The following is a 27,832-nucleotide window of genomic DNA, read 5'->3' as shown; positions in this document are numbered from 1 at the left end:
CAACATATTCATGTTTAGCGGGGTCAACCTTCCCCCTGCAGAGAAGCATGAACGGCAATGTAGCGGTGGAATATCTGTGCGGATCTTTCCTCTTTCCGATCTGATAGATCTGTTGAATGTTGGCTACGTACATGGTTATTGGACGGTGATGCTATGATACAATCCACAGGAGTGGCCAAGGGTATCGCCACGTCTCTCTTCATCGCGTCGGGATCATTCCAGTTCGCCCGCTCGTGTCACGCTATGCTATACTTGTCGACACAACTGCCCCGGTCCATAAGGTCGCCCCGGAGCGCTCTGAACCTCCCACATCCCCGTCATCCGATCCCCATGCTGCGTCATCGTCCTCCGTCCCCTCTCTGGTGGCGAGATGATGACCACGCCCTGGTTCGGCGCTTCCGGAGGGGTCGGATGCAGGAACTCGTATGGCACGATCAACATCTCCCCCGTCGCCGTCACTCGGCATTGTGCGCCTGCGGCGGTGTTGGAATCGAGCACGCAGAGCTTGTCCTGATAAGCCCCTTTTCGATATGTTTGTTCGGCATAAGGGTTGTTGTGCAGGGTGTTGCCGATCTTGACCAAGATGTGGTCTAGACCGACGGCCCATTTCGGATCTACAAGGACGGCGGAAGCCGGTTAAAGACCTGGTCGATCATGCAAGTGGAACGATCCTCGACTCACCGATTCCTGGGACCGGTGGTGCACCATATGCGCCATATACTGGTGCACCACCGAAAGGAGTAGCTCCACCACCATACTGACCATACCCTGGACGGTCGAACGGTGTTGCGCCTCCCTGTTAGCGATCGTAAGAAGTCAGCAATCACACTTGGATACATAGAATCGATCTGTGCTCACCATAGCCGCAGCTGGTGTTCGGCCTCCCTATGATTAGGAAGATGTCAAAGTGTTAGAACAAGTTCGACAATCTGTCAATCGTCGCTACATACCATGAATGGCGTTTTACCACCCTAACATAGCCGAGTGGAATGTCAGCATCCGATTCTCAACAGGAGACGCGCTTAGAACTCGACTTACATCGAACGGCGTCTTTCCTCCCGCAAATGGCGTTGCTCCTCCGAACGGCGTCGCGGCGCCCTGGAAACATCGAGTTCGAAGCATGTCAGATCTCTACAAGCGCTGAACAAGCTATCACCTGTTCAATCGCTTACCATGGCGTAAGGATTGGAGGTCTGGCCTCCAGAATTGAACGGAGTCTTGCCGCCCATTGGCTAGATTTCCAGCGGATCAGATTGGCATCAGCGATCTCGGTCAAGCGATCGGCCAGGCGCGTAGAACTCACATTGAATGGTGTAGCGCCACCACCACCGTTGAAGGGATTCGGTGCCATGTAAGGATTAGAACCGTAGGGATTGGCGGTCTGAAGATGACGGAGAACAACGGTGAATACAAAGATAGGCAGCACAGGATTTCCACGACAACTCACAGCCATGTATGGGTTTGTTGACGGATCTACCATGGCCATATCGTCCTTTCGCCTCTCCCTCTCTAATTCGCTTGTCAGACCGGTCAAGGGGCTAGCACACCAAACACACGATAAGCGACGAACGACAGCGCTTTTACGATAGACCGCGACCTACTCCTTCTTCTTCAAGTGCTTGATGGGCACCGTCACCACCTTGTTGTTCGTCTTCAACTCGACCCTCGCCTTGTCACCCTGCGTATCCTTGATGATGCCCTGCAACCCCTTTTGCGTACCCTTGACAACGACAACGTGACTGTTGACGAGGTATCGCTGGTTTGCACCCTGATTGTTGCCAGCGTAAAACGGTACGGCCTGGTTCAGTCGAGGATCCTGTTTGGTAAGATCCGGCCCGCTCTTGGTCGTCGTCGTACGCTCGTCGATCGGTCCGAGGTTCTTGCTTCGGATCACAAAAACCCCGTTGTTCTCGTTGACATCCCGGCTGTGCATGAAGGCGAACAATCCCCGGTAGATGTGCAGGACGAGACCTTTACGGTACTCTCCGTCGATCTCCTTCATCTGGTCTCCGATTCGGAACTCGCGATCCTTGTGATCCATGCCGACGGTCCTCTTGGCCTCGGTCGCAGGTCGTTTCGTAATCTGATGCGGACGCATCGATCGGATCGACCCGTTCTGATCCAAAATCTTGAACCCGTCTCGCTCGGTCTGGAAGATGACTCCCACGGTCTGCGGGTCGATGGTGACCAGGTCGTGTAGCTCGAAGTTTCCCACTCGGTTGTTCAACGCCCCGATCGTCGCGGCCTCTCTCAAGTCTTTGCTAAACGCCTTGACCTCCTTCTGCGACAGGTCGGAGAAGAAGGTGACAATGTTCTCGTCGATATCGAGGACCATACCGGTGTCGTTGACGTTGACACCCTGCATCACCTTCACGTGATCTCCTACTCGGAAGATCTTGCGTACGCTCTTAGCGGCCATCTCGATGAGTTGATCCTCTGCATCGTCCAACTCTCGGGATGGGAAGCGGACCGTCACCGTCTCGGCCGTGACCGTCTCGACGACTCCCTTGAGCCCCTTCAACTCTCCCTCTGACGCCTCGACCTGATCACCCGGCCGAATGTTGCTCCCTGCGCTCTTCTTGGCAGCCCGGGCGATCGCATCCAGGTTGATCCGAGTCGTATCTTCGTTGTCGCCCTGGAACTTGCTGATCTCGTTCAACGTCGGGTTGATGTTCTCCGTCAAGATCGAAGCGATCGGGTATTCCTTTTCGAGAAGACCATTCATCGTGTACTGTTCACCCTGAAACAGATAATAATCGTTTCGTTTCGTCCAGCTGCCCCGACCATAGGTCTCGGTCACCGAATCCGGTCTGAACAAATCTGCGGGAGCTCGGCTGGTAAGCGCGTTAGCAGCCTTCCCAGCGCCCCGCTTCTTCCCCTGCTTGGTACGTTCCGGGTGGTAATCGATCCGCGGCACGAGCAAGACCTCGACAGCCTGTCCGTCGTTACCGATCTGATGGACCTGTGCGAGGTCTCCCGTATACTTTCCCCGCTTGACCCGGACCCACATGCCCTTTTTCGGCGTAATCTCCTTCTTCTTCATCGTCAACAGCGGGACCATATCCCGGTTCTCGATCAACTGGATAGTATTCTTTTGCTCCTCGTTCGACTTGCCCGCCTGCAGGTAGACGTTCGAGATCCCTTGCAGGGCCCTTGCGACGAAATCTCGACCATAGGCTTCGACAAAGACGTGTCCCGGCAGACTGTCCCGCTGGAACGCCGAAAAGATGCCATAGTCCTCTCCGTCCTCCATCTGAGCGGCGAACCCTTTCAAACAGATTGTCGTGATGATCGTCCTTTCCTGTCCAGGCTTACAGCGGACTTGCCATAGCTTAGGATCGTTCGATGTAGGCATATTAGCCTTTCGGTCCGAGAAATTGGCAGAACCATCGTATTCTCGGTGTTGGTTTCGGTAACGTTCACGCAATTCTCGAGCGATCTCGACGGCGTCCATTCCTCCCTTCTCAGCTTCTAACCGGTCAAAGGCTCGGTGTGCCCGTCCATCAAAGTCGCGCTCCGGGAGGTTCCCTTCGTCGGCCTCGATAAAGTCGGCGGCTGGTGGGGCAGGCGAACGTATCAGCGTCCTCGGCTGCATAGTTCCAGCAATGAGCTCGACTTACCAGCTCCACCGAAATCTTCCTCCTCATCTTCGTCTTCTTCTTCATCGTCCACCTCGGCTTCGATATCGATGAATCGGTTCATACGTCTCTTCTTGTGTTTCTACGTGGATTAAGCGAAGTGGGAAAATAAGAATATGCAAGCTGGTAGGCACTGTGTGGGTATGGCTCACTCGTTTCTTTCCTCTCGAATCTGGTGATCGTGAGTACCCAGCTTGAGCTTAGCACATCAGATCTTTTTACCTACAAGACATGTGACTCACCCTCTTCTTCGTCCTCCTCGTCATCTTCGTCCTCTTCATCCTCTTCATCTTCGTCATCCTCCTCATCTTCATCCTCGGGTTCCACAGCTCGTTTAGTTCGTGAAGGTTCCGGAGCACGCCTATCGTTCTCCTCGTCGTCCTCGTCTTCATCATCATCGTCGTCGTCATTGTTGGCTGCTGGTCGTTGTTGTCGAGGGGGCGAATCCTGCTCGGCCTCGTCGTCGTCCTATATCGCAACAAGCAGTACCAGATCAGCTCGTCGAACCTGCATGCACCTCGAAGTTATAGCAGTACAAGCAGACGCACAACGTCTTCCGGAGCTACACCTCCCGTCCGATCAGCCACCCGATCTTCCCTGCCAGCATCATTGATCGGCTCGTCATCCTCGTCATCGTCCGAATACCCTTGTTCAGCTTCGAGGTTCCGTAGTGCCGGTTGGGCTGGAGAGTCGAGACCGGCCGGAGTGGGTACGGCGTTCGAGGTGGTAGGGTAATCGTCCTCCTCGTCAGACGACATTTTGGTCAGGCGATCACGGCGAGTTGAATGGCTAGTACTACAATCTATTAGGTCAATCCGATCCTGGCCGTAGCTATATATCAAGGGGCGTAACTGCAGCTTGTACACCTACCTCACCGTGGTAGCGCTCTGGTAGCTGGTAGCTGCTGCTGCTTAGCCCCCGATCGCTCACTAGCAGCCGCGACAATGGGTGAAGCCTGAAAATACCCAACAACGCGTTTCAAGGAAAAGTACCACATCTCCTCCTGCTCGGGGTATATAGGTCATCGCAACCTCGATATATCGGTACAACCGCCTCTAGCCTCAATAACATTATTGAAAAACCCCTGAATTACGTCTGCAAACCCTCCGTAACGAATGCCACCTTGCACCTACCGTAGCTCAAGCAAACGTCGTCCACCCGGTCGCTTGATACCACCTCCCCTCCCTCTTCCCCGGACTCGCCGTCCCATCATTGCCTTCGCTCTCGACAACGATCGCTGGCAAACGATTCTGATTCCCATTCTCACCACTTTCCCCTGTCCGCGTATTGTCGTCTTCTGCTTGTTTGCCCTTGGTGCTCTTCCTTCGTCCTCCCGCTTCCTGTAAAGCTTGAGCGAGCGCGGCGAACCCCAATCCGTGTTTTTCCTTTTTCTCCTCTTCTTTGCCCTCCCCAGCTCGTTGCATGGGATCGTCAGCTTCAAACTCGGGGCTCCAAGCCGGATGAGTCCTGCTCCGTCCCAGTGCTCCTTCCTCCGTTCTGCTCTGGGATTGAGATTGAGACCCCGGCTGGGTCTGCGCGCCGGGTTTAGCCTTCCGATCGGGCACGGCGGGCGGTTTCCGTCGTTTGCCCGATAACCACGATCGACCCCCCGTACCGCACGCGCTGTTCGGAGCTTCGTATGACGCTGGAGACATGACCATCGACTCTCCTTGCCCCTGCCCCTGTCCCGCTCCGTTCAAGGTAGGTGTGGACCGCATGGAAACGGCATCGGCGTCTGACCAGCCAGATTCGCTCTGATGCGGCGAGAGCTCGGTCGAAGCGATCGACAAGCCCTTGCTCTTCTTCTTCGCTCGGTTGGGGACGGGAGGGGCGGCTGCGGCCACGACGTGAAGCGACAAGGTGGATGGGTTGGTATCCACTTTGAGCACGTTCAGGTGCGACTTGTGCAGCTTGGGCATGTCTTCCGCACTGCCAGAATCAGGTCAAGTATTAGCTTGTCCGCTATAGACTTTTCGGTCGGTCCAGTCGAGACTCACCTCTGGCTCCGACCGAGTTTCCGTAGCAGACTCTGTCCACGTTTCATCTTCGGCGCCTTCTCCTCCACCGGTGCCGGCGCATCGATCGACATCCCCTTGACGTTCTCAGGGACGATCATATGCCCGTGGTTCGCTTCCAAGCTCAAAGGCTCATTCTCGCCTGTCAACGGTATATGCCTCAAACCCGCAACGACCGTTCCCCTTCCCCCACCGTCACCCCAGTCCGCGTTGAGACATCGCTCGACGAGACGTTTGGTCGTCGGGTCGACCTCCCGGATGTGAGAGTGGGAGGTCAGAGAGAGGAGGACAAGTCGGATCTGAGGGTGTTTGTAAGGTTCGGATTTCAGTTGGGTATTGGTCAAGAGCGGGTGAAGTACCCGAAGGTAGGTATGACGGCACTATCGCGTTCGACGATCGATTATCAGCGACTCGAATCAGGAACAGAACCGACAATGAACTTACAGCCTCGCTCTCTTCCGGTAGATCTACCAGTTCCCGTAAGAAAACATCCACGAGCACCCGCAGATCGTTGGTATAAAAGTACTCTTGTGTACCCGCCGTCGTGAAAAGCAGGTAGAGGATCTTGAGCAACAACAACTGCACACAGAGGTCGTCCGGGGTGTTTTCTGCAAATGACCACACGCGCTTCATCTGTTAGCCTTGCGTAAAATCGTCAAAGCGATCCGGCCGGACAGGACTCACGACACCGATTCAACATGAAAATCACATTCTCGCCAAACGTCTTGCTGTTCCCCAACCGACTCATCAAGACGCCCAACACCCTATTCTTGCCCTTTGTCTCCTCGACCTCTTTTTCCCTCTGCCTCTCCTTCTCCTTTTCCGTCTGCTGCTCCAATGCCTCTTGGCCCGCATGATATTCTCCGGTGAACGCTGGTCCGTGCTCGCCGATCACGTGAAGAGGAGGATGTAAATTGGAATGCGCTCGGTGATGGTTCCTCGTCGTCGGTGCCATCGAGGGTGGCAAGTGCTCTGGTGGTGGGGATAACAAGGTCCGAGCGTCAGGCGCGGCAGGCGTGGGGGAAAGGAGACCGTGTGAGGGGTCTTCTGGCGGTTTGAGGCCTCCTTGTTTAGGAACGACCGATTGGGCTGAGGCGACCATGAACTGCTCGTTCAACGCGATCTAGCAGAAGCGAAACTCGAGCCTGTCAGCATGAAGCCGAACCTTTCTTGAAGTTGGCAAACGTACGATCAACCGGATCACGGCGTAATTCAACTCCTCGTCGAAATTCCGGGAAGTCTCCACGAGCTCGAAAAGCCTATCGATAAAGTCGTCGGTGAAGCCCTCTGCGAGACCGCGATAACGCCACGTAAGTCTCTCGCTCTCTCTCTTGTAACATGGGTCTCCTGGTCACTGACCTAGTTCTTCGGCACTGAGCTTTTGTACCCGGAGGACCTCGTACATCAGCTGAGTAGCCGGTAACCGTAATCTAGCTTCGATCGGGGGGTTCCCATCCGAATCCACCGAACGCTACAGAGCATCCCGATTCATTACATGTCAGCTCTTGTTCTTGCGAAAAATAAGTCGAAACGACTTAATTCGACCTACCTCGTCGATCTCCGCATCAAAGACGTCGCCCAAACCTCTCGAGAGCCGCTTCCACCGCCTATGACTCCGAAAGAGACTATGATGCTTGGATCCCCACAGTAAGAGGATGTTGTACAGGATGAAAAGGGTGTGAGGGTTGGTATTCTGTCGCAGGTCAAATGTCAAAGATACGAGCCAACCAAATTCAGAAGATCAGCTTGACGTTCCATCAGCATACGAGCTCCCGCCTAGCGAAGATTACGGAGAAGAGAGGAAGCGGTATAGCGTTAAGAGGTGGGAAGGAAAGACTGACCTCTTCAGCCTCGGCCAAGATGAGGTTGATCATCCGTTCCGAATGATACCGAAAGAGATCGCTCTTGAGCAACAAGTAATACGCATGGGAGGATTCTCCGGGGGATTGCATGTATTTGTCTGAGGTGCGCGGTTGGGGTGATGGTGATAGTTATAGTGATAAAGGGGTGGTTCAGGTGGTGGGTTGTACAGGAGTGTAACAATGGGAGTTGGGCAAGTCGGATAAGCATTCTCCACGGGAACGAGGATCAGACAGCAATCCGAGTGGAATGAGTGCTCACCGTGCGAGCTTGAAAAGAGGGAGATGACCATTCGTAACGTATTATCCAGTACATCCAACGAGATGGCCCCTGGGAGGGTGAGGATCTCTTCCAGCTCTGTACACCAGTATCACAAAGAAGACATGTCATAGCGTAAGTACTGAGTGCTGGTCACATAGCTTACAAAGCAGAAGGAATATATAGAGATGAGAGGAAGACCGGGACTCACCATACCAAAACTCGTCCACATCCGCCACGACGATCTCTATCGAGTCGAGGCTCATCCTGAAATACAGCAGCACTCCTAAGATCGGTTACTCATCCAAGATGGCGATCTCTTCCTGAATTATTTGTTGCGTCGTGGTGTATGTCGTTGCAATCGAGATCGAGAGTGAAGACGATGTCGAGCAGGTGATGAGGTGTGAGGTCCAGATGAGGCCTACGTGATAGGTTCGGATCGATATTCGGTCCTGTACAGTCAGAGTGCGAGGGAATCGAGATGGTGACAAGCGGAAACTCTACAGGGTATATGATCCTGAGCAGTTACTATAAACTGTGAAAGTGAGTATATAAGTGGTCCAAGGAGTACGAGGATGCAAGGATGGGATGACAACTAGTTGATCGTCATCGCCGGCGAGTGAACCACCACTACCACCAGCAGACGGGGGGGGGGGGGGGGGGGCGTCGCGCAACTAAACAAGGCGATCAGGCGATCCCCCGGATGCAAATCAGGGTAAATGAAACGGATATACTTCCGGTCGATCGGGCCGGGGTCTGCCGACGTCTACTGTAATTCTGTAAGTGAGTCGAGGTAGGATCGTCTTTAAGACGCTGGCTCGACGACTGGCCGATCCCCAAGACAGAAACAGATTGCCGGTTCTTTGATCGGTTTCTGATTTACTGAATATATAAGATGACGTGGGTACTTGGGCGTTGTCATTACCGTCGCGTCCAGCATCCTTCAAACTCCTAAATCTATATACTGAGATACGGAGCGGCGATGCCACAGCATTGTTCCTATAATGGCGACTGTTCGACCTCGGCAACTTCACACATCCAAGCGAAAAGCTCATGATCGAGACCGGATTGTATATCACACATGATCGCTACCAGCCCAATCGCTGAAAGGCTCGGCTGACAGTCACAAGTATTGACCCGTTTGCATGGCATCTCTTCAATGTATCCCTCGAACGCGCTTACAAGCTACAGTATAGCTGCTTCATACCTCTCGCTGTGCGGCCACAATGGGATATTCGATCTACCGACCATCCTGCAATGTACGTGGATCTCGTTTCAGACGACGGGGATGCCATGACGTTCAACCTCTGGCATCGCTTCTTGTTATCTGTCCACAGGAACCCTAGAAGCGCCAGGCCAAGCGAAGTCCCTCCCCTCTCAAGGTCAGCATTGACGAGGGTGTTCTAGAAGTACAAAGTCTCTGGGAACCTTCACCCCCGATCCTGTTCGTCAAGGTTCGACTGGGAAATGGGGTGGTTGTTCAGAAGTTGGTACTCGTGATCGGCTTGTGGCGAAATCTGCACCCGAGGTTGTGCTCTGATATTCTGGCTGTCCGGGTCATCGACATTAGCGACGTTTCGTCTATGACTGGTAGTAGAAACGATAAGGTAGGGGTGTATTTATGTGCGCTGAAAATGATACACGCTGGTGAATGTGAAAGGAGTTGAGGTTTCAGAAGACGATGAACGAGATGAAACCGCTCTCTCGGTTTAATCCTCGGCCACTTTTCGATTGACGCGACGTGACGCGACGCGTTGGGCCAATTTGGACTGTCCTTGCGTTGGATCGACCTCGCCTACTCACAACAATCTCGTGTGGAATCTTCATACATCTCATCGACTACACAGCTGTCGGACCATCGACGCTTCCCGATAGAGGACGAAGAGCAGAGGTCAAGATGGTCAACCCGAAAATGAGACAGATGATCGTCAAGGCAAGTCCCCTTCCCCCCTTCATACCGTTCGATCGTCGTACAACAAGCTAAGCTGAACCTGATGACGTGCAAATAACAGGTCTTCTCGACAAAATATTCCCTGACGCTACCCACGCAGTCGCTGTTGTTCATCGAAAAGATCTTGACAGAAGGAGAGGTCCCGCAGGAAGAATGGTCGGATGGGTTGGAGCTCTGGGCAAAGGAGTATCTTCGGGGAGAAGGTAGGTCGTCCGGGTTCAGGCATGTATAGAAGTGTGTGTCGTCATGTCGAGATGCTGAACGTGTGACTACCTTTCTCATCCCTTGATCACGACGTCATATTCGATCTACATACCCTCAGATCCCAACCCCCTGATCTCCCTCCCTTCCCTTCAAAAAGCCTACGACTCCCTCTCAGCCAAGACGTCCGCTTTGGAGGACGCGGACGACTTGCTCGGCGATGACCAGGATTTCCACATTGATATCGACATTGACATCGATCCGGAGGAAGTCACCGTGGACTCGCATTTCCGGGTCGTGGGCGCGTTCGAGATGCCTGGGTGGAGGTTTGATAATGTGAAAGGGACGTTTGGATTGTGAGTCTGCTCGTGCCGTCTTTCGGCGTTCTCTCTCTGTGTGCTTGTCCCCTGTCCCGGCTTCGGCTCCGATAGAGTCAGGCCGAGCATAGGTAGCTAGAAGGTGAAGCTGATATCGAGATGCTTTTCATTATGATCGTGTTTGCGTGGGACCAGACCGAACCATCGACCGGCTATCGGAGGACCTGCGATTTCACGGTCGATGTACCTCCGCGAGAGGTGGGCTTTGGTCAGGCAGGTGAGCAGAGCGTTTCTTTTATGCTTTCTCTGTCAAAATTGAAGACGACTGATAGTATCGGTACCGGTGACGACGCTCTGATCTAGATCGTTTTGAGAAACGAAAACTTCACACCACCCGCTGTAGGCGGACACGACCGGGCTAATTACCTCAAAGTGCGTAGAAAACCTGTTCTCTGCCATCATCACGCTTCGTCCTTCTCAATTGGCTGATCTGAGGTGACCCAACTTTGTCTCTCCATAGTTGACGTCGACGAGAAACCTGTTGGGAAGACAAGGACAGCTCTTCTTGCTCTTCGGCATGTTATCAAGAGATCCGGAGGGGAGGTTGTGCTTGGAAGATGGAGAGGGTACGGTCGTTCTTGATATGGAGGACGCAGTGAGTCCACTGACTGCGGTATGGATTACCGTGAGTAGGCGGAGATGCTAAATGCGGATGTTGTTTGTGCTGCGTGAAGGAACCGGGAGAAGGATTGTTCACGGAGAACTGCTTGGTACTGATTGAAGGCGAATATACGGCCGAGGAGACGATCAAGGTCTTGGCTATGGGACATCCACCGAGTGAGAGGCGGGATGCTGCTAGGTGAGTTCAGGTTGGAGGTTCGAAGCGAGTCTGGCTCAAGGTTGGAAGAGCAAGGTGGCTGATAGTCCGGGAGAATAGGGCGATCTTTGGACATGTGGACTTTTTGGGTGTCGGGGCGACCTCGCTGAAAGAAGAGGTCGGTCGAGATAACGAGCCTAGATATAGCACAATGCGCTGAGCCCTTTACTTGCCTCACAGGCCAAACTACAACGCATATCGCAAGCACACGAAGACCTCTCCATTGTTGTTCTCTCGGATGTATGGTTGGATCACCCCAAGACGATACCAGCGCTGAAGCGGATGTTCGAAGGGTACGGTCAGGCAGAATTTAGGCCGTACGCTTTTGTTTTGTGCGGGAACTTTTCGATGAAGGGGTGGATGGGCGCGGGTAGCATGAATGCCTATATCGGTAGGTCTTCCGCGCAGCTGACGACGTATTGGGCTTGTGGCTGACACCATTCCTTTATTCAGCCGGCTTCAAAGCGCTCGCCGAGGCCATCGCCGGGTTCCCGACACTATCGCAACATTCGCAATTCATCTTCATACCCGGTCCGACCGACCCATGGTCATCATCGACGCTTCCACGTCCGCCCATCCCCGACAGCTTTGTCGAACCCATCCGAGCCAAAGTTCCCAAAGCAACCTTCACCAGCAATCCGGCGAGGCTGAAATACTTTGACCAGGAGATCGTCATCTTCCGGGAAGATCTGATGGGGAGGATGTTGAGGAACATCGTCCAGATCAAGGACGGGACCGAGGGGGCCAATATGAAGCGATATGTAGGTGTTCAAGCTGTGTTCCAGTGTCAGCATCTGCTGATTTTCCGGTGGGCTTTCTCCAGCTTGTACAAACCATTCTCGACCAGACGCACCTCTCGCCGCTGCCTATACAAGTAAGGCCGACGATCTGGGAATGGGACCACGCTCTCCGGCTGTATCCCATGCCGACTACCGTAAGTGGCGTGAGGTCCTTCATTTCCAGCTCTTCCTGCTGATACCTCGGGTTATACCATAGGTGATACTCGCGGACAAGTACGAACGATACGATCTCACGTATGAAGGCTGTCACGTGTTCAATCCCGGAAGTTTCGTTGGCAATTCGTTCGAATGGAGTGTGTATTACCCGGCGACCGGGAAATCGGAGAGCAGGTGCGTTCGATTTCCCTTCGGACATCTGCGAGTACGAGCTCGACCCTGACGGTTCTCGTGGTCTTGCAGTGCATTACCGGAGGAGGAGTAGATTCTCTGGGCTCGACCGCCCTCGTATCAGGATCGCCCGCAGAACACAGTCTCGGGCAGGTCATGTACTGCTAATTAGGCCCTCTAGTTGTATCCATCATTCTGCATGCATCGAGCATTACCAGCATTACCAGGTATATAATACGTCACGGAAGTTTACCTATGCCGATTCCGCTTGACGACCGACCAGCCTTCCTCTTCGTCCTCGGTCGACTGTCCCGTCAAGGGCGTGACGAACCCCATCGAGACGTCGTCTTCGGCGCCACCACCTCGCTTGCGTTTCTTACCCAGGACGTGATCTAGAGCTTCGAGCCTGATCTGATCGTCGATCACATTCATCCCATCATCATTGTCGGGTGCCAATCCGCTGAACTGGTCTGTGACCTCTTGCATCCGTTTCTTATCTGTCCTCTCTTTCCGTGAGGTTGAGGCTGAGGACGAAGTTGAAGCGGGAAGCAAAGCTCGACAAACATCGCCCAAAGACAGCCGGGAGAGGTGTGGCCCGATAATCGGATCTTCGAGGGCTTCGGTGAGTCGACGGCGGGATCGTTTGAGGTCCGCACGGGTCGGGTTCGTCAAGGTCGAGGCAGGACGAGTGTGGGTGGGCGTAGACGAATTTGGCGCTATCTTCATGGGCGATATTGCAGCTGGAATCAGGACCGGAGCGGAGGAGAAGACGGGGTAGCCCCTCGATTCCAGGTCGTTCAAGATCCCCATTGCCTCCCTCTTCAACGCCTCGGGATCTTCATCCCGCCCGTCCGTCCCATCTTGTCCTCGTCCTCGTCGTTGTTGCTGTAGTTCTAGGCGAGATTGCTCCTCGATCCAGTCTTTCCAGTCGAACCAACTCTTCCCGTTCATATCCAACATGAATCTCTCCCTCTCGCCCTTTTCAGCTAACATCGGCGCTTTCCTGTCTTTGGCAGGTCGAAGGTCCGTCTTCATACCCATTCCCCAGCAGGGCCGGTTGGAGAGCTCGAGACCCAACGCTTCTATATCGTATAACAACGAAGAAGCTGCCGTGCGGTATGCTTTGGATAAGGTCGAAGGGGCGTTCCGTGGGGGTTGAGGGCGGAGGTTGAGGGGGACGAGGTGGGATTTGATAGCTATTATCCTGTCAGATTCGGGTATTTGAATTTATCAACAATCTGAAGGTGGCTCAAAGTCACTTTTGGGAAATTTTTGGTTCTGAAAAAAAGAGAGCTTACGGGTTTTGTTTGGCGGGGTAGATCCGCACGGCGTACATCCGTTGTCGAGAGATACGAGGTAAAGCCGAGTTGTGAAAATACCCTAGGTCGATAATCTATGAAAGCGAATGTAAACAGAGTTGAGGTCGAGGCGGATTTGAAAAGGAACGCAAATATGTCAGTGACACTTCGGATGGTGCTGCTCGCCTGATCCAAGGGTTGAAAATGCCGGGCGATTTGATCCAGCCTCAAATTCAGGCTCGATTCCACTTACCTTTCCAGGCCAATACCCTCGTACAGGCGAGAGATAGACCAGAACAGTCTCATCCACTTGCGGACGCCATCTTCGCCAAATTTCTTGCTCTTCTTGGTTCAATTCCAGGATAGAGGGAAGTGATACCAGTTCCCGTGGCTCCGCTTGCTCGGCACCTTGTTCATTCCTGGTCCCGGTCGATGATCCGACCTGTAAACCGCTCTCGAACAGCCCGACGAGATTTCTCCTCTCCACCGCTTCTTCGTGTAGCTTCAAACATTGTGCCTCATTGTTTGTGCTCATGCCCGAGCTGGCGCAGGCAATATTGCTTGACCCAGCATCTGTGCTTGTTCCTTCCGATGAGTACGCCCGGAACAGGACGTCCAGACGGTCCAGGTAGTCCGAGAGTAAGGCATCTAGGGCGGATTCGAGTGGAGGGTCTTGCAAGGCGGTATGGTGAGGTCGTGGAGTATCATTTTCCATCCCGAAGTGATGGAAGATTTAGGTGTGTAGGAGGAAGAATGTGCAAGTGACTCAAGTTGTGTAGTCTTTTGGGTTGAATGGTCCAAGAATGATGCTCTCTGAATGACCTGTTGTTGGTTCACGTCGAGTCCAAGGTCAGGATCGTTAGTCAGGGGGGGGGGGACAGTGTACTCGACCACCCCTTATATATCGAGCTATCGATCTATCGATTAGCTATTTTGCTACTAATTGACGATCCTACTACTGATACATACATTCTAAAGATCTGTTCAACTGACCTCGACCATGTCAGCAAAAGCCCCACCCAAGAACGCTCAACCGGCACCGGCCGACGTCCAGGCTCGGTATACAAAATACAAGAACGAGCTGACCGCGCTCGCACAGAAGATGGGAGAACTCGAACAGGAAGGGGAGGAACACGAGTGAGTGCGATGATTCAGGCTGTTCGAATTGATTCATCTCGTTCGGAGATGGAGATGGTGGAATCGCTCGGCCTCTGCGCGATGTGATCTCTCAGAGTACACCCAGCTGACCATTTCCCTCACGCCTTATTGCGGTTTTGTTTCATCGCGACACAAAGCCTGGTACTATCAACACTCACACCACTCTTAAAGACGGAACCGACGAGGAAATGTTTTCGACTGATAGGAGGCGTGCTGGTGGAGAGGACCGTGAGCGAGGTGGAGCCCGATTTGAAGGGGAACTTGATGGGGGTGAGTACACGGTCGAGTGTAGTCTGTGGGACGACTGGTCCGGCTGGTCGGTTGTTGGGTGGGGGATGAGAGCGGCCGGTGGAAGTTTCTGAGCAGATCTGGTGTGGTGTGGAGAGATACAACTAGAAGGACTCGATCAGCCCAGCACAAGAAGCATAATCCACGCTCCGCCCGTACCTCCTACGTCCGCTACATCTCTTACCCGCCCACCCCCTACCCACCACCCAGCTCCTATCCAACCCCCAAATCATATGCCCCTGAAATTCCCTCGCTGACACATCTTCCGCCAACCCTCTTATCTCCATATACACCACCCCACACGACAGATCCAGAACGCACTGGAACAACTCGTACAGACGTACAAGACGAAGGAAGACGAATTTCAGCGGTTCCAAAAGGATTTCAATATTCAGGTGAGTCGACGGCGATCTTCTTGCTGTTTTGCGCTCGTCCCTTGCCCCTTGGGTGTTCGACTTCGGTCATAGTCCTCGTTTCGCTTGACAGGCTCGGGATGGGCGGCCGTGATGGGAACGATCCGATCTCTGAAGACTTTATCATATCGCATTTCTTTTTCTCTCTTCTTTCTTTCCTGCAGGTCGTACAACAACGATGAGCTGGGTAAACTGGGCGTATGAGATTGAGAAGGAGCCGATCAAGATGGCTTGATCTTGTAACGAAAACGGAACTCAATTAACGAAGGAATTGCGGATATGGATCTACGTTTGATGATACGATACCTATCAGATCAGAGGGCGACCGGGTAGGGGTTCTCGATCTGAGCCGGGGGGGGAGGGACGACACTTTCGACTAATCGTTGAGGGAATGATGGTCGACGATCATTTGCGCCTGCCCAGGGCCAGCCTGAGGGTGTCGCGAGCGTCACGTTAGGGATGGAAGGCGCTTGTCAGACACGGCGGTTTCAGAGCAGGTCAGCGGTGACCGATCGATGATGCGAATAAGACAGATCGCGATGGTATCGTCGTGCATATACACGGTAGTCTCGCCGATAACCGCTGAGACGCACTCTACTATAGTGGTCTGCATGCCCGTGAATGCCACCTGGGATCATGAATCGTCTTAGACACGCCTTACTAGAGGATTCGATGGAGCAGCCATCTATGAGGGAGCTGGGCGTCCGGGCACTCATACCTACCTTTCGCATCGTAGTTTTCGTTCAAGTGAACGTCTATGATCCTTGCTTCATCGGATCGACCAGGTTCTTAACCCATGGCGGAGGCGTTCGAACGGCGTCTACCATCAGGACCTGTTCCGAATTACCGACTAGGTGTGGCTGCGGCTGTCACAATTTTCCGCTTAGAGTGAGTGTGTCCGGGCCATAATATCCGACTGTGGCGCAAAGACCCTAGAAACCCTTCCTCCTCTTGAACCCCATCTCCCGACCAACCTGACAGCAGTATGGACAGAAAACCAGTATCCAACCCTTCCGATCAAATGCAGATGCTGGTCGATTACCCCAATATCCCTATGCTGCATTGATCCGTAGCCTGATCTGCCGATTGACGTCAAGGACTTTTGCTTGAGTGACCCCGCCAAAAGCCAATCCCCCATACCGGACCAGGCAGTTTCAGCCGTGTGGCGTTGCGGGAGGCGCATTCCCTTCCCCATCTTCCATAGTTACAACTGATGCAGTCTATACGGGAAAGATATTATATATCCAACCTAGAAAACCAGACCAGCCTTCACTCGAGGATGACATCTACATATCCCCCCGTCCGAATCTCTCTCATTTTGGCGAGCACAATTCGACGCCTCAGCCCAAAATCGATGATCATATCCCTCAGGTAATCCTTGACGGGTATCGTGACCCTCATGTGCGGGATGTTTTCGCGGAAGCCCAAGACGCTCAGTGCTGGGAGACGAGGTCGATCGTCCGGGGCGAGTCCTTCTCGTTCCATCGCATCCGTGTAAGGCGGCTTGGTGAACAGGGTACATAGCGCTAGCATACCCGTCTCGTTGCCGGTTTCGGCCGAGAATGACCTCGCGTACGACAAGTCCAGAAACTGTCAGATCAAGGGAAGCTCATTCTAGGTCAGCTGACAGCGTCGTCCTCCAGGTTGAGGGTGCTAGCAGAAATTCACCTCGAGCGCGGTGAAAGAGGTCGAGATCCGCTTCAAGGCCTGTATCAACCCGTCCTCGGTCCTCGCTCCTACCCCGGCCAAACTCAGGTCCTTCAGCCTCAACCCTAAAAGCCCGTTCGCTTTCCCCGCCTGACCTCTCCCGCCCTGCTTCCGGGTCAAGAGTTCGACAATATCTTCCATCGCCAACCCGCATCCGGCAAACGATAACGAAGTCAAGTTGCTCAAATTGAGTGCATCGCCGCATATCTCGCTGAATCGCCTACGTGCCGTCGAAGGGAGTGGTACGAAGGAGAGGTCCAGCACGGGTAGTCCTTCCGCAGCGAATTCCGAGCCAGGGTTGTCCTCATCCTCCTCGGGCCCCGAATCATCCCAATCCTGTCCGTCTTCTTCGTCATCCGTCTTCCATCCGGTGTCCCGAGTGATAGATCTCGATGGCTCGAACAGCTCAAACATCCCATTCCACCCGCTACTCCCCGCAAACGCGGCATGAACCATCAGAGGTACCCTCAGCCGCTGCCGCAGCGTCATCTTGCCTTCATCCGTGGTGAGCCAGGAAGACTCTTTCACCCCGTTTGTAGAAAGATCATCCGGAAGGACAGGGTCGAGGTGATAAGCCAAGACCGTTAAGCAATGCGAGACCAGAGATCGAACGCCTTTCCCCGATGCACCCTCGTCTTCCGGCTGCGGTCTATCCTCTTCACCCGGCTTGGGTTCCGTCCAAAGCTGCAAGCCACTGGGCAAGATCGTCTCGTCCAGATTCAACCGCTTCTTCAAGACCCGTTCCGCCCAGAGAGAGTACACCTGGCTCCTCCTCTCCGCAGACCACTTGCGTCCATTTCCATAGTCAGAAAGATCTTGAGATGTGGAAGCTGGATTTGGCCGTGATGAGGTAGACGGGGCGAGATATTTCCAAGATTCAGGCGCTCGAGGTCCTGGGGTTCGCCGACGGCCTACGTTCGAGGAGCTCGATCCGGAGGCGGAAGGCGGGGCTGTAAGTAACTCGGAGGGGCTATAGCTATGCTGTCGTGCTCAGTGGCTGGAGCGTAGAAAGACGTCGGTTGGCAGATCCGACTCACAGGACGGTCCGATCGACTACCACCTGATTGACAGTCTCGTAATCCGCCTCGTCCTGCCTGATCGTCTCGTTCGCCTTGATCTGCCTTTGCAACAGGTTCCTCCTATGTCGACCTTGTTCCAGCCTAGTAGTCTCATAATATCAGCCCGGGACGTTGATCGATCATGATGGCAAGCGATACCATGGTAGACTCGCCTAAGCTTGCCTAGCAGATCGTTGACCCCGGTCGAGCTCGAAGATTCGCCATTCCGCCGTATAGGCTGTGATGTCGAGGCTACCGGTCTGCTACCACTTCCGAACCTGAACCGAGGAGTATCCATGACAAGATGACCAGGATGTACGAACGATCGTGCTCTATACAGACAGTTGCAGCTTTTGATGGTGAGGATGGCAACTACCACCATTCACAAGGTTGATCCCCTGTGCTCCTCCATCCAGCATATGCATGATGACGTAAGCATGAATCTGGGAAGGTTGCAGCTCAATCTTCAATCCCTCTCGTCTTTGATTCAGCCGATATCAAGTCCATATATGCAATGAGAAATCGTTCGTATTCATTCCCTTGGCATCATGATTCAAGCAGCACAGTCCTGATTACTTTTTCGTTTGATTCTACATCGGACCAATCACCCGAAAATCTTTCAACTAGACACACACACAAACCCAAACCACTTTCATCCACCTCTTCCCTGTCTTAGAGGTTGATGTGGTGACCGGCATCCTTTCGGGACTTGGTCATAGCTACGAGGCGGGACAGAGGGTTGTCAGCTCAAGTGCGCACGTTCAATGACAAAGTAGCGGACAACTGACCAGCAATGATGGCGCTACCAACACCCGATCCGTCCTCGGCGTGGTGGGTAACAATGTTCCTGTAATAATAAGACTAGTGAGCGCGATGCCACGAGAGCAGAACATCATCGCAGACCTCGATACCCACTTTCCCTTTTCGCCAAAGATGTCGACCAAAGCCTCGTGGATTCGGTCGGCAAATCCAGGGTATTTCTACCAGAACCCATGACTGATCAGGCCATTATCCTCGTGCTCGAACCCCTATCGAACCTACGTTGTACAGGGAACCATCGGCACCGACAGCACACCCTTCCTCGAGGTATCCCTTCTTGCTGACAATGGCGGCGATACCACAGGCACTCAATCGAGCCGCACGTCGACCGATCAACTTGGCCAAGTCTCGGAAAAAGACTCGTTCCTCCAAGGTGGTCTCGAGCCCGAAGAAGTAGGAAAAGACTCCGATGACGGTCAAGAGCTCGTCGGTGGGGTCGCTACCAAAATTTCAAAAAAGTCAGCAACAGATATCCCTAGCGCATGCTCCTGCCGCCTGACCCACCTCTCCATAAGCGACAAAAAGGCGGTGTCGACGGCGTAGGCCTTTTCGAGCTTGTAAGTGTTCTGACCCAAGAACATGTGACCCGATTCGATGAGCTCGGTCAAGACGAGTCGGAAGACTTCTCCGAGGTAGAGACCGGCGATCATCTTCTCAAAGGACTGCTCGCCGGGCTTGTTGGACGACTCGTCGATGATGATGTCGAACTTGGTTCGGGCTGCGAGGTGTTTCATAAGATCAGTCTCGGTGTTCTCGTTGAAGAACGTCTATACCGTCTTCGTCGTCGTCGTTACTCACGCAAGTGTTGGTGGTCGAACGAATCGAAGGCACCCCATTCACACTGTGATGCCAATCGTTTCTCAAGTTAGCCCTACATCTCTCGCTAAATCGAACTTTTGCGCGACCCCGGCCTGAACGCACGTTGATGGCCATGTCCTGCTCGGGAGCCAGACCCAACTCGTCCATCTTGGGAATGTTTCCGGCCTGCTCCATGTAAGCAGCGTTACATCCGGTACCAAAGATACAGGCAATCTTGGTGTTCGGGTCGACATAGTTGGAAGCGATCAGGGTACCGGTGGTGTCGTTGATCAAGGCGGTCATCTTGCATCGGACGTTCTGCGAAGGCAGGAAGAGCGGGGTTCGGTCACTTGAGCGGTCAAAACGGGTGCAGTCCGAGCAGGACGCACGAATTTCTTCAACGACTTCTCGAACATGGCTCCGACGTCGTGTCCCTCGACGTTAGGAGCTCCGAAACCCTTGGTCCACCTGATAAGCTCTGTAAAAGGCATGTTATGCAGGCTCAGTATTGGTTCTCCTGCAATACCGCTCATGGGTCAAGTGTCAACTCACCGCCGTGTTCAATTCGCTCTTGCCTGCAGATTCAACCGAGACATCGTACGTTCAGCCACCGCTTCGTGACGAAGTCACGCCTGTCCAGGTCAAAAGCATACTCACGAGCAAGGGTAAGAGAACTGCCGGGCATTACAACCGGGGTGTCAGTACCACAATTCCCCTCTCGAGAACAAGGCACTCTCGCTCACAGTGAAACCCAAGGGCAACTCTTCGTCCTTTTCGGTCCTCCCCAAGTTGTCGGTGATGAACGATCCCAGACACTCGGCACAGAAGTCGAACCTGCATAGAGCACAAAATCAACCCGACATATCAGCCGGCCTTGTCGAGATCTCCCATTTGTTGACCTATCTAGCGCGAAGGCCGCGAGATGTTGACTTACAACTTCTGCCCCTCGTCCTGCTTCTGCTCCTCGGTCAACCGGTACTTGGTCTGGGTGACCTCGAACCTCCCCTCTCCGTGCAGGGTGACCAGACAGACCCTCAAGTTGGTACCACCGAGATCGACGGCGAGGTATTCACCGGTCTCTTTGCCGCTGGGGTAGCCAAAGACGAAGGTCGGGACTGCGAGATGAGGGCAAATGCCAGGCAAGGAGACAGACGGGAGGTCCGTCAGTCTTGCTGCGAAGGATGGTGGAGATAGGGAGATAGAGACTGACTCATAGGTACGATCTCTCCGTCCTTCTGAAGACCCTTGTCCAGAGTCTCCTCGAAGGCGTGTACGATCATCCTCATCCTCTGGGGCGAGACTACGAGCATGACGCAGGCAAGCAAATAGAAATTCGCGAGGACGGACGAGCAGGAAATCAGCTCGAATTCTGCGAGTGTGATCCAGTGGGGGCTGGCTTACGGGTAAAGAGCGCCTCGTACTTCCTCAAGTGGTCGGCGATGGTTTCTACATTACAGGCACGCACGCAAGCGAAGCGGTGAACGTCGAACGAGATGACGGAGAAGAGAAGGTGAAAGAAACGCAATAACATTGAGTATCTCGTTCTTGTTGCGGAAGTAGCGGGAAGGATGGTTAGGCACTCACTCTTCTCGGCGTGAGGATAAGTGAGGTCGTCCTGAGGTCCACAGATGGAAGCAGAACGTTATCGATTAGCATCATATCACACCACCCGTACGATCTCCGCGACCTGTCCCCGGCTCCTTCCTTCCCCTCTCTGTGCTCTTCTGTCTCTTCCCCTCTCTGTGCTCTTCTGTCTCTTCTCCTCACACCCTCTCCTCTCCCACAACTCAACTTCTCTCGTTCCCCAGACCTAAACCAGCACGAAAACGGGAAAAACTCACATTCGTCCTCGTATGATAAGCAACCACCTGTCCACCGGGCGTAACAACACTCCCACTCCCCCTCCGTCCACTCGGACTGGGGATCACCCCGCTCATCCTCCTCCCTCCTACACTGGTAGCTCCTCCGATAGAGGCCTTGCGTCCGCCTTCGGTGGTGACGAGCGGGGAGCCTGCTACGTGTTCCCTTTGCATCGAAGGGGCGTGGTTATGGTGCATAGGGGTAAAGACGGGGGGAGTTTGCGAGGAGGATGAACGGGGGGAAGGGGGGTTGGTGTCTTTGGGCGAGGGGACGGACATGGTAGGTTGGTCCGAGGTGGTTGTGGTTGTTGGGCTGAGGTTTTTAGGTCGAAGTCAAGGTGCCCAAGTTCAGGCAAATTGGAAGGGATTGTCAAGAAAGAGGAGCATCAAAAGAGGTGTCAAAACTTTCAGTTGAGAGTGGTGGCTACGGGGGACTTTTGAGACGACTCACCTAGGAAATCTACGTATCCCGTCCGTTTTTCCGATTTCGCAAGCGAATCAAAGGAAAGTCGACCAGGATCGCGACGAGAGGAACAGGAGGACAAAAGGAATAAGGCAGCCATTCCCGAAAGTGTTCATATGGTGTGTGTGGAGGATAGAATGACCGCTTGATAAGTATCGTACGGCTGAGAATATGGGAAGACGGTAGCCCGCTCCACTGTATCGACCTCCGGACGATCATCCGCGTCCGAGGACGTTCGAACTTTCCCCGTCGAATGGGTGGTGCAGACGAAGGAAACCAGACTTACCTTTCACAAGAGAGGTTACCTGACTAGCTTGAGAAGTGTAAGGTAGAAATTGACGAGATGGGAACAGTCAGAAGGCTCCGAGGTTGTTATATATCCAAGAGCGACGAAGATGATGAGTATGCCCCCACCCGTTCTGGGTTGACGACGAGTCTCGGGTCAAGCAAGCACTTGGGCGAACCGGCGGCAATGGACAGGCACAACACCCACCCAAACCCACCCCGCGCCCCGGATTCATCGTCGACCTCGGGACACACACACATACCGTCGATATCGGAAAAGGGTACACAGATTAAACAGCTTGGTCTCGTGACCACTCATGACTCACCCCTCCTATTCAATGCTTGGATGAGCGAAAGGGAGTCCAGAGTAGGTCAGGTGAACATTCAGATTGATTCGACGTCTCTTCTGCCGTTGCCGCGCGTGAGAGCGGGCCGAAACCCGAAGTACTCCTAGTAGTAAGCGCAGATCTCATACGAAACAATCATCGCAAAGGGTTTCGATTCGATGGGCGTTTCCATCTCAGGTCTCACGAGCTCGATGGTATTCTCTTCACCTGCAGGATAACGCAAGCGTCCATTCGGTATAGATGAGATCGTCGTTCGTGCGCTTTTATTCTCGGTGCGCATGACTAACCAAGAGAACAGGGAAAAGCCGCCCGGCTTACAGTAACTCCGGATTGACGACGATCGCCATACCATTCGATCTTGTCTTGACCTTCAGAACCGAGATCCCCAAGATCCACTCGGAGCCGCTGATGAGAAGACCTTGGGATCCTCACGGCGAGGTTAGGATTTCATATCGGATCATACGTCGATGTGAACTAACAGATACCCCAGCTCGACCTCACAATGACAATGACAAGGACCCTTATCTTACCTCTGGCGGGTCGTCCCTCTGTATCAGTCTTTGTTAGTCTCTGTTATAAAGGTCCGTATCCTTCTATCACAGAGAAGTGTGTTGTAGTCTAGTCCTTATCCACTGCCTTGAATACTGGCTTATCCGTGGAATCGCGACTCATCACCCGACCAAGGTCTTCGCCTTCTTACATGGTGTTTCTCGTACTTTGCATCTCCAAGCGCATCGATCGCAATCGAATTGGCTTTCATATCATTACAATCAGGTATAATCGTTATCTACAACCTTTATTCGCGTTTTCTTGATTCACTTGCCGATTACTTTACGATCACCTGACATTACTGAGAATATCGACAAAAAATCCTCCCTCACATCCAATCTCTCTGATCTATCGTCCGGGCACTCTCCTCAATCCTTCTTCCCGCTTGCACAGTAAACGTTGTTGTATCGTCCCGATACTGTCTACTGTCCGGCACATTGCGGAAGAATGTGGATATGCATCGTCCTGAGTGCCAGTTCCGAGAGCTGGGTACGAGTGGTTCCTCAATCCGTACTACATGTCCTATCACGAGCTCTTGCTCCCCGAGCTGAGTGATCGGAAGAATTCGTTGTAAGCGTGTTCAATATCGAACAGCATCTGTACGTTCGCAAAACGACGTATCTCTCGATCAGCTTTTTCGCCCTGTACCATCACGGTTTGCCATCCACATCCACATCCGACTCGAGCACCCTGCGAGGGGGACTCACCTGCCGACTCTGTTCCTCGGTAATCTCCTCACTAGCCCTCAACCCGTTGAGCTCTATCAACCACCCCAAGATCTTTCCCCTCCCCTCCCATTCCCCACTACCCTTGAACCTGGAGTAACCGGCCATCAGGTCAGAGAGAAAGGGGTGGAGCTGGTCTTTGGCTCGGAGGTTTAGTTTTAGGGCGTCCATGAAGGTGATGAACGACTGGAGTTTGGGTATGGTAAGTTTGTCGAGGCCGGGAGTAGAAAGCGGGCGTAGGCAAACGGTATGAGTTTAGCATGAAGACAACAGACAGACATTAGAAGGCGAGGACGACGACCCACCTGAGTCGTCTCCGCAACCCATTTCCCGAGCTCTTCCCCTTCCCCCGCCCCGGCCTCTGCACTATGTTCCACCGTAGCCGGTACGCCCACTACCAACCGATGTAGAGCCGCCGGACAGTCCATCCTGTACCGTCGCATAAACCCTTCCAACCCGACAAGTTTTTCCCCATTAGGTTGGTGGTAAGGACGATCTAGCTGGTTCTGGAGGAGTTTGAGGAGTGATTTGTATTGCGCTAAGAGCTTTATACATGCTGGTGCGTAGCTGAAAGGCAATCCGGTTGAATTCGGTGCAGGTTTATCACTTGACAATCAGCTCAACTGGTAGCAAAGTCTCGGTTCAGACACGGCCCAACTTACTCTTTACTGCTAACGCTATCTCTCACATAAGCCCTCTCCAGGTATTCCAGACTGACGATCAACCCATAGAGGGTCGAAAAGTTCTCGATGCTCTCCCTCTCCGAGTTGGTCGTCCAGAGCCGTACTTCTTCGTCGAGGTTGATGGCCATGATCAAGGACACATACACAAATCCACTTGAGGGTATACAGGTTGAGTTGAGGTTGTTATCGGGGATCTTTGCCGAGGAGTTCAGAGGAGAGATAGTTGTCGAACGTCATCAGCCCGAGCTCAGATCTCTAGGTCTCTATCCGGATCCGCGTAAACCCTCGCAACTTCAGGTCAACCTACTCTGCAATCAACTACAATTATCGATAAGATCCCAAGTCCTTCCTACAGCCAGTCCAGCAGCCGAATATCAATAGAGTACTCTGGTAGTACGTTGGTAGTCTCAACGAGCCATATAGTCTTATCAGACACGAGATCAGACCAGTAATTCGCTCGTAACCCGGCCCTGAAAGAGCTTCAACTACAACTCCAAGTCCGATCACTATCAGATTTCATAGTCATATAGCCCAACACATTCCCGAGCAACAGAAGGACTCCTCAGAACTTAGAACACACATAGATCATATCAATCACCTATTACCGATACCATAAAAGCACTCCTAGGAGCGCATAGAGGAATGTCCCAAGATGAACCGCAGAACAACACGGGTGAGTAAGCGACTTATCTAACCCCTGTCCTGGTTTGCGTGCTGTTAAAATCGTACAAAAGTGGAGTTCTTATGACTGATACATTGAAACGCCCCGTCTCGGTTTGACTATAGTGAACCAACCCGCAGATCTAGACCCTCGGATAGATTTCTTAGCTGGAACTGTAGCAGGTAAGCTCAATTCCTGATCTGCTCTCAATACCGCCTGTCTGCTGATAATATGACTTCCTGATCCTGTCCTGCCTTTACAACAACAACTCATCGAATGGCTTCTTTTTCTTGAAATGTGTGGATCAATAGGAGCTGCCGGACTCTTAGCCGGCCAACCACTAGATACAGGTCCGTCCCATTTCCATTCCCATCCCTTACCCTTATCCTTATCTTTATCCTTGAACATCTTACCTGACCTCACGTCTTAACTTGATCCGCTTATCCATGACTTCTACATTCGGACTCTGATGATGGTGTGTTGTGGGAAATAACAGTAAAAGTACGGTTCCAATCTCCCCAGTATAAAGGTCGATATCCGTCAACATGGAGCGCTATCCGTGAGTCTAGCTGTCTTTGCCGTTGTGATAACCCACTCGAATGGAAGTGAAAGAGGGGAAGGACAATCAGGCTAATCACAATCGTTCCTGCCGGTCGTTTTGTGTGTCCTACAGGCGCTATCGTCAAGGAAGAATCGGTCAGTCCCGGCCATGTCAAGGTTATTGTCATCTTAGAAAGATCTTGAAGCTGATCGGCTTCCCATGGGTTCGGTTTTACAGCCAAGAGGATTGTTTAAAGGGGTGACATCGCCTATGGTAAGTAGAGCGACAGCACCGGAAAACAAGGGCACAATAGCTGATTTCGAAACGGTTAAATCTAGGCTGGGATCGCATTCGTCAGTCCCGTCCCCTTCTCGCTCTCATCCCTCAAAAGATCCGCAGGACTGACCTTCCTCTCTCCTTCCTGTTCGGATTGTAGATCAACGGCGTAATATTCACGTCCTACGGGTTCTTCATGCGGTTACCCCTGCCTTTACCTGGGTTAGGCCCGCCGGCATCAGCAAACGGTACATCAAATGGAGGGGAGGGTGAACCGAGTTTGCTCAGGATTGGGTTGGCGGGGGCTGGGAGCGGGTTTGTGGCATCGTGAGTTAGGTCTGTATGTACACGACTCAATTTGGGATTGCGAATGCTGACGTCAGACGAGATACGAAACACCATCTCGTCCGACAGCTTCTTATCGGCCCCTACAGAACTGATCAAGATCCGGCAACAATCCGCACCTACAAACGTCTCCCCTACAACGGTAGGCGTACTGCGCTCGATCGTACGGACAGAAGGGTTGAGGGGGTTGTATCGCGGATGGGGAGCGACGGCAGGGAGAGAGTTGGCTTATGGGCCTTATTTCATCACGGTCAGTAGCAAGTCGCTGGGTTCCAGTTTTTGATGACGATGGAGACTGATTCGCGAATTCCGGTCGACACAATCAGTATGAAGGTCTTTGCCGTTACTTTCGATCACGCAAGAAACCCGACTATGCCTCATCAAACACGCCGAATACTCCATACGCTTCCCATTTTACCGACCCACACGCGCACGGCCACCCACACTCTCGATCCTCCTCCCTTTCAGAACCACCACTAATGGCTTATACGACAGACGTAGCTACAGCCCATAAACATGCACATGGACACGGGCACGGTGGCGGGCACGACAACCTGATCCGAGAAGCCGAGGCGGAGATGAACGAGCTGAGTTGGGGCGAGTTGATGTTAGCGGGTGGGTTGGCGGGGATGGTCTCATGGACGGTGAGTCTGGCGCCCTCTTTGATACCAACCGAAAATCATGTGTCGGCTCGTCATACAATATAAAGCTGTCCCTTGGCTGACTGATACCGTTTTCTCGAATGCGATAACCGCAACCGACTCGCAGGCCACCTTCCCGTTGGATGTCCTCAAGACCCGTATCCAATCCGTACAACCTGATTCCACGGGCAAAGTCCCCGGTCGGATATCGATCATCACCGCCGCCAAGAGCGCTGTAAGAGCCGATGGGATCCGGGTGTTTTGGAGCGGATTAGCACCGACGCTCATCAGGTCAGTATTCCCCATCATTTCATCCTTGCGATCGCCTCGATGATCCGCGAGCAATCGAAAGAATGAAAGGATTGGTGGATGATCGGACGGTTTCAGCTGACTATGAGACATGGCTGCTTTGTTCTTCCATTCGACGTGAAACAGGGCCTTCCCAGCGAACTGCGTGGTGTTCCTGACGTTTGAAGCGATCGTCGCTGCGTGTCGATGAACAGAGTCGGGACACCCGAGGAACAGCAAACCAGCATAAAGGCTTTCATCATCATCCCAAATCCCGTCGATCATTATAGTGCGACACGGAGTACGACACTGCATTTATTACCCCTAGATGGAAATACATTCACTGCATAGGATTCGGGTGGCTGTAGCACATAGTCCATCATCAT

The 27,832-nt window shown here is 53.0% G+C and overlaps 9 protein-coding genes across 9 annotated transcripts; 3 read left to right on the top strand and 6 right to left on the bottom strand.

Annotated features, from left to right (window-relative positions):
• Positions 1-52: 52 nt before the first annotated feature.
• HD553DRAFT_348786 (transcription elongation factor Spt5) lies at positions 53-4,502 on the bottom strand. Its single transcript, XM_046183413.1, has 13 exons — positions 4,187-4,502; positions 3,881-4,106; positions 3,791-3,810; positions 3,621-3,720; positions 1,602-3,555; positions 1,448-1,538; positions 1,304-1,381; positions 1,173-1,232; positions 1,039-1,098; positions 951-971; positions 859-885; positions 682-796; positions 53-614 (listed from the first exon to the last, which is right to left on the bottom strand). Exons 1-13 carry the CDS (start codon positions 4,394-4,396, stop codon positions 247-249), a joined length of 3,330 nt encoding a protein of 1,109 aa, XP_046038033.1. The 5' UTR covers positions 4,397-4,502; the 3' UTR covers positions 53-246.
• Positions 4,503-5,631: 1,129 nt separating this feature from the next.
• HD553DRAFT_269606 (uncharacterized protein) lies at positions 5,632-7,883 on the bottom strand (the record flags this gene model as incomplete). The annotated part of the gene is made up of 9 exons (XM_046177623.1): positions 5,632-6,033; positions 6,098-6,261; positions 6,338-6,443; positions 6,549-6,776; positions 6,843-6,940; positions 7,013-7,124; positions 7,203-7,346; positions 7,495-7,613; positions 7,775-7,883. Coding segments are annotated over 9 exons (1,482 nt in total), but the record flags the coding sequence as incomplete, so codon positions are not given.
• A 1,785-nt stretch (positions 7,884-9,668) lies between these two features.
• HD553DRAFT_340447 (putative DNA polymerase epsilon subunit B) lies at positions 9,669-12,338 on the top strand (the record flags this gene model as incomplete). Its single annotated transcript, XM_046182553.1, has 13 exons — positions 9,669-9,698; positions 9,784-9,925; positions 10,045-10,279; positions 10,436-10,517; positions 10,604-10,672; positions 10,761-10,895; positions 10,975-11,099; positions 11,178-11,235; positions 11,298-11,508; positions 11,571-11,878; positions 11,941-12,051; positions 12,114-12,247; positions 12,317-12,338. 13 exons carry the CDS (start codon positions 9,669-9,671, stop codon positions 12,336-12,338), a joined length of 1,662 nt encoding a protein of 553 aa, XP_046038031.1.
• A 155-nt stretch (positions 12,339-12,493) lies between these two features.
• Positions 12,494-14,257, bottom strand: HD553DRAFT_348783 (uncharacterized protein; the record flags this gene model as incomplete). The annotated part of the gene is made up of 3 exons (XM_046183412.1): positions 12,494-13,448; positions 13,543-13,637; positions 13,796-14,257. 3 exons carry the CDS (start codon positions 14,255-14,257, stop codon positions 12,494-12,496), a joined length of 1,512 nt encoding a protein of 503 aa, XP_046038030.1.
• Positions 14,258-14,542: 285 nt separating this feature from the next.
• On the top strand, positions 14,543-15,495 carry HD553DRAFT_340445 (Prefoldin beta-like protein; the record flags this gene model as incomplete). The annotated part of the gene is made up of 4 exons (XM_046182552.1): positions 14,543-14,679; positions 14,838-14,970; positions 15,297-15,383; positions 15,475-15,495. The coding sequence occupies 4 exons, from the start codon at positions 14,543-14,545 to the stop codon at positions 15,493-15,495; spliced, it is 378 nt and encodes a 125-aa protein (XP_046038029.1).
• A 1,175-nt stretch (positions 15,496-16,670) lies between these two features.
• HD553DRAFT_322789 (uncharacterized protein) lies at positions 16,671-18,464 on the bottom strand (the record flags this gene model as incomplete). Its single annotated transcript, XM_046181336.1, has 4 exons — positions 16,671-16,991; positions 17,070-18,078; positions 18,146-18,257; positions 18,326-18,464. 4 exons carry the CDS (start codon positions 18,462-18,464, stop codon positions 16,671-16,673), a joined length of 1,581 nt encoding a protein of 526 aa, XP_046038028.1.
• Positions 18,465-18,838: 374 nt separating this feature from the next.
• HD553DRAFT_328215 (putative hexokinase) lies at positions 18,839-21,840 on the bottom strand (the record flags this gene model as incomplete). The annotated part of the gene is made up of 16 exons (XM_046181858.1): positions 18,839-18,885; positions 18,955-19,013; positions 19,082-19,146; positions 19,208-19,424; positions 19,490-19,703; positions 19,784-19,826; positions 19,907-20,101; positions 20,173-20,261; positions 20,336-20,358; positions 20,441-20,457; positions 20,527-20,617; positions 20,718-20,898; positions 20,994-21,083; positions 21,185-21,229; positions 21,368-21,398; positions 21,625-21,840. 16 exons carry the CDS (start codon positions 21,838-21,840, stop codon positions 18,839-18,841), a joined length of 1,623 nt encoding a protein of 540 aa, XP_046038027.1.
• A 1,616-nt stretch (positions 21,841-23,456) lies between these two features.
• HD553DRAFT_307782 (vacuolar protein sorting-associated) lies at positions 23,457-24,885 on the bottom strand. Its single transcript, XM_046179463.1, has 4 exons — positions 24,674-24,885; positions 24,317-24,578; positions 23,994-24,197; positions 23,457-23,883 (listed from the first exon to the last, which is right to left on the bottom strand). Exons 1-4 carry the CDS (start codon positions 24,820-24,822, stop codon positions 23,812-23,814), a joined length of 687 nt encoding a protein of 228 aa, XP_046038026.1. The 5' UTR covers positions 24,823-24,885; the 3' UTR covers positions 23,457-23,811.
• Positions 24,886-25,246: 361 nt separating this feature from the next.
• On the top strand, positions 25,247-27,760 carry HD553DRAFT_193340 (mitochondrial carrier domain-containing protein). The gene is made up of 12 exons (XM_046177042.1): positions 25,247-25,371; positions 25,481-25,537; positions 25,667-25,705; positions 25,852-25,914; positions 26,029-26,051; positions 26,134-26,169; positions 26,235-26,249; positions 26,333-26,499; positions 26,587-26,767; positions 26,844-27,161; positions 27,286-27,449; positions 27,594-27,760. Exons 1-12 carry the CDS (start codon positions 25,347-25,349, stop codon positions 27,655-27,657), a joined length of 1,152 nt encoding a protein of 383 aa, XP_046038025.1. The 5' UTR covers positions 25,247-25,346; the 3' UTR covers positions 27,658-27,760.
• Positions 27,761-27,832: the final 72 nt, after the last annotated feature.

The sequence above is a fragment of the Filobasidium floriforme genome, assembly GCF_021052385.1.
Source record: "Filobasidium floriforme strain CBS 6241 chromosome Unknown HD553scaffold_6, whole genome shotgun sequence".
NCBI lineage: Eukaryota > Fungi > Basidiomycota > Tremellomycetes > Filobasidiales > Filobasidiaceae > Filobasidium > Filobasidium floriforme.
Note: the sequence above shows the minus strand (reverse complement) of the source record. Positions and strands in the feature narration are given on the sequence as shown.

Bases quoted from the DNA above. Each gene is read 5' to 3' on its own strand.
- HD553DRAFT_348786 (XM_046183413.1), bottom strand. From the start codon at position 4,396: ATGTCGTCTGACGAGGAGGACGATTACCCTACCACCTCGAACGCCGTA. The intron at 4,107-4,186 runs GTGCGTCTGCTT...GTTGCGATATAG, and splicing joins GTGTAGCTCCGGAAGACGTT to GACGACGACGAGGCCGAGCA. The intron at 1,099-1,172 runs GTAAGCGATTGA...CGATGTTTCCAG, and splicing joins CCTCCAATCCTTACGCCATG to GGCGCCGCGACGCCGTTCGG.
- HD553DRAFT_307782 (XM_046179463.1), bottom strand. From the start codon at position 24,822: ATGGCCATCAACCTCGACGAAGAAGTACGGCTCTGGACGACCAACTCG. The intron at 24,579-24,673 runs GTAAGTTGGGCC...ATTGCCTTTCAG, and splicing joins GATAGCGTTAGCAGTAAAGA to CTACGCACCAGCATGTATAA. The intron at 23,884-23,993 runs GTGAGTCCCCCT...GCGAACGTACAG, and splicing joins CCGAGGAACAGAGTCGGCAG to ATGCTGTTCGATATTGAACA.
- HD553DRAFT_193340 (XM_046177042.1), top strand. From the start codon at position 25,347: ATGAACCGCAGAACAACACGGGTGA. The intron at 25,706-25,851 runs GTCCGTCCCATT...GGGAAATAACAG, and splicing joins CGGCCAACCACTAGATACAG to TAAAAGTACGGTTCCAATCT. The intron at 26,768-26,843 runs GTCAGTAGCAAG...CGACACAATCAG, and splicing joins ATGGGCCTTATTTCATCACG to TATGAAGGTCTTTGCCGTTA.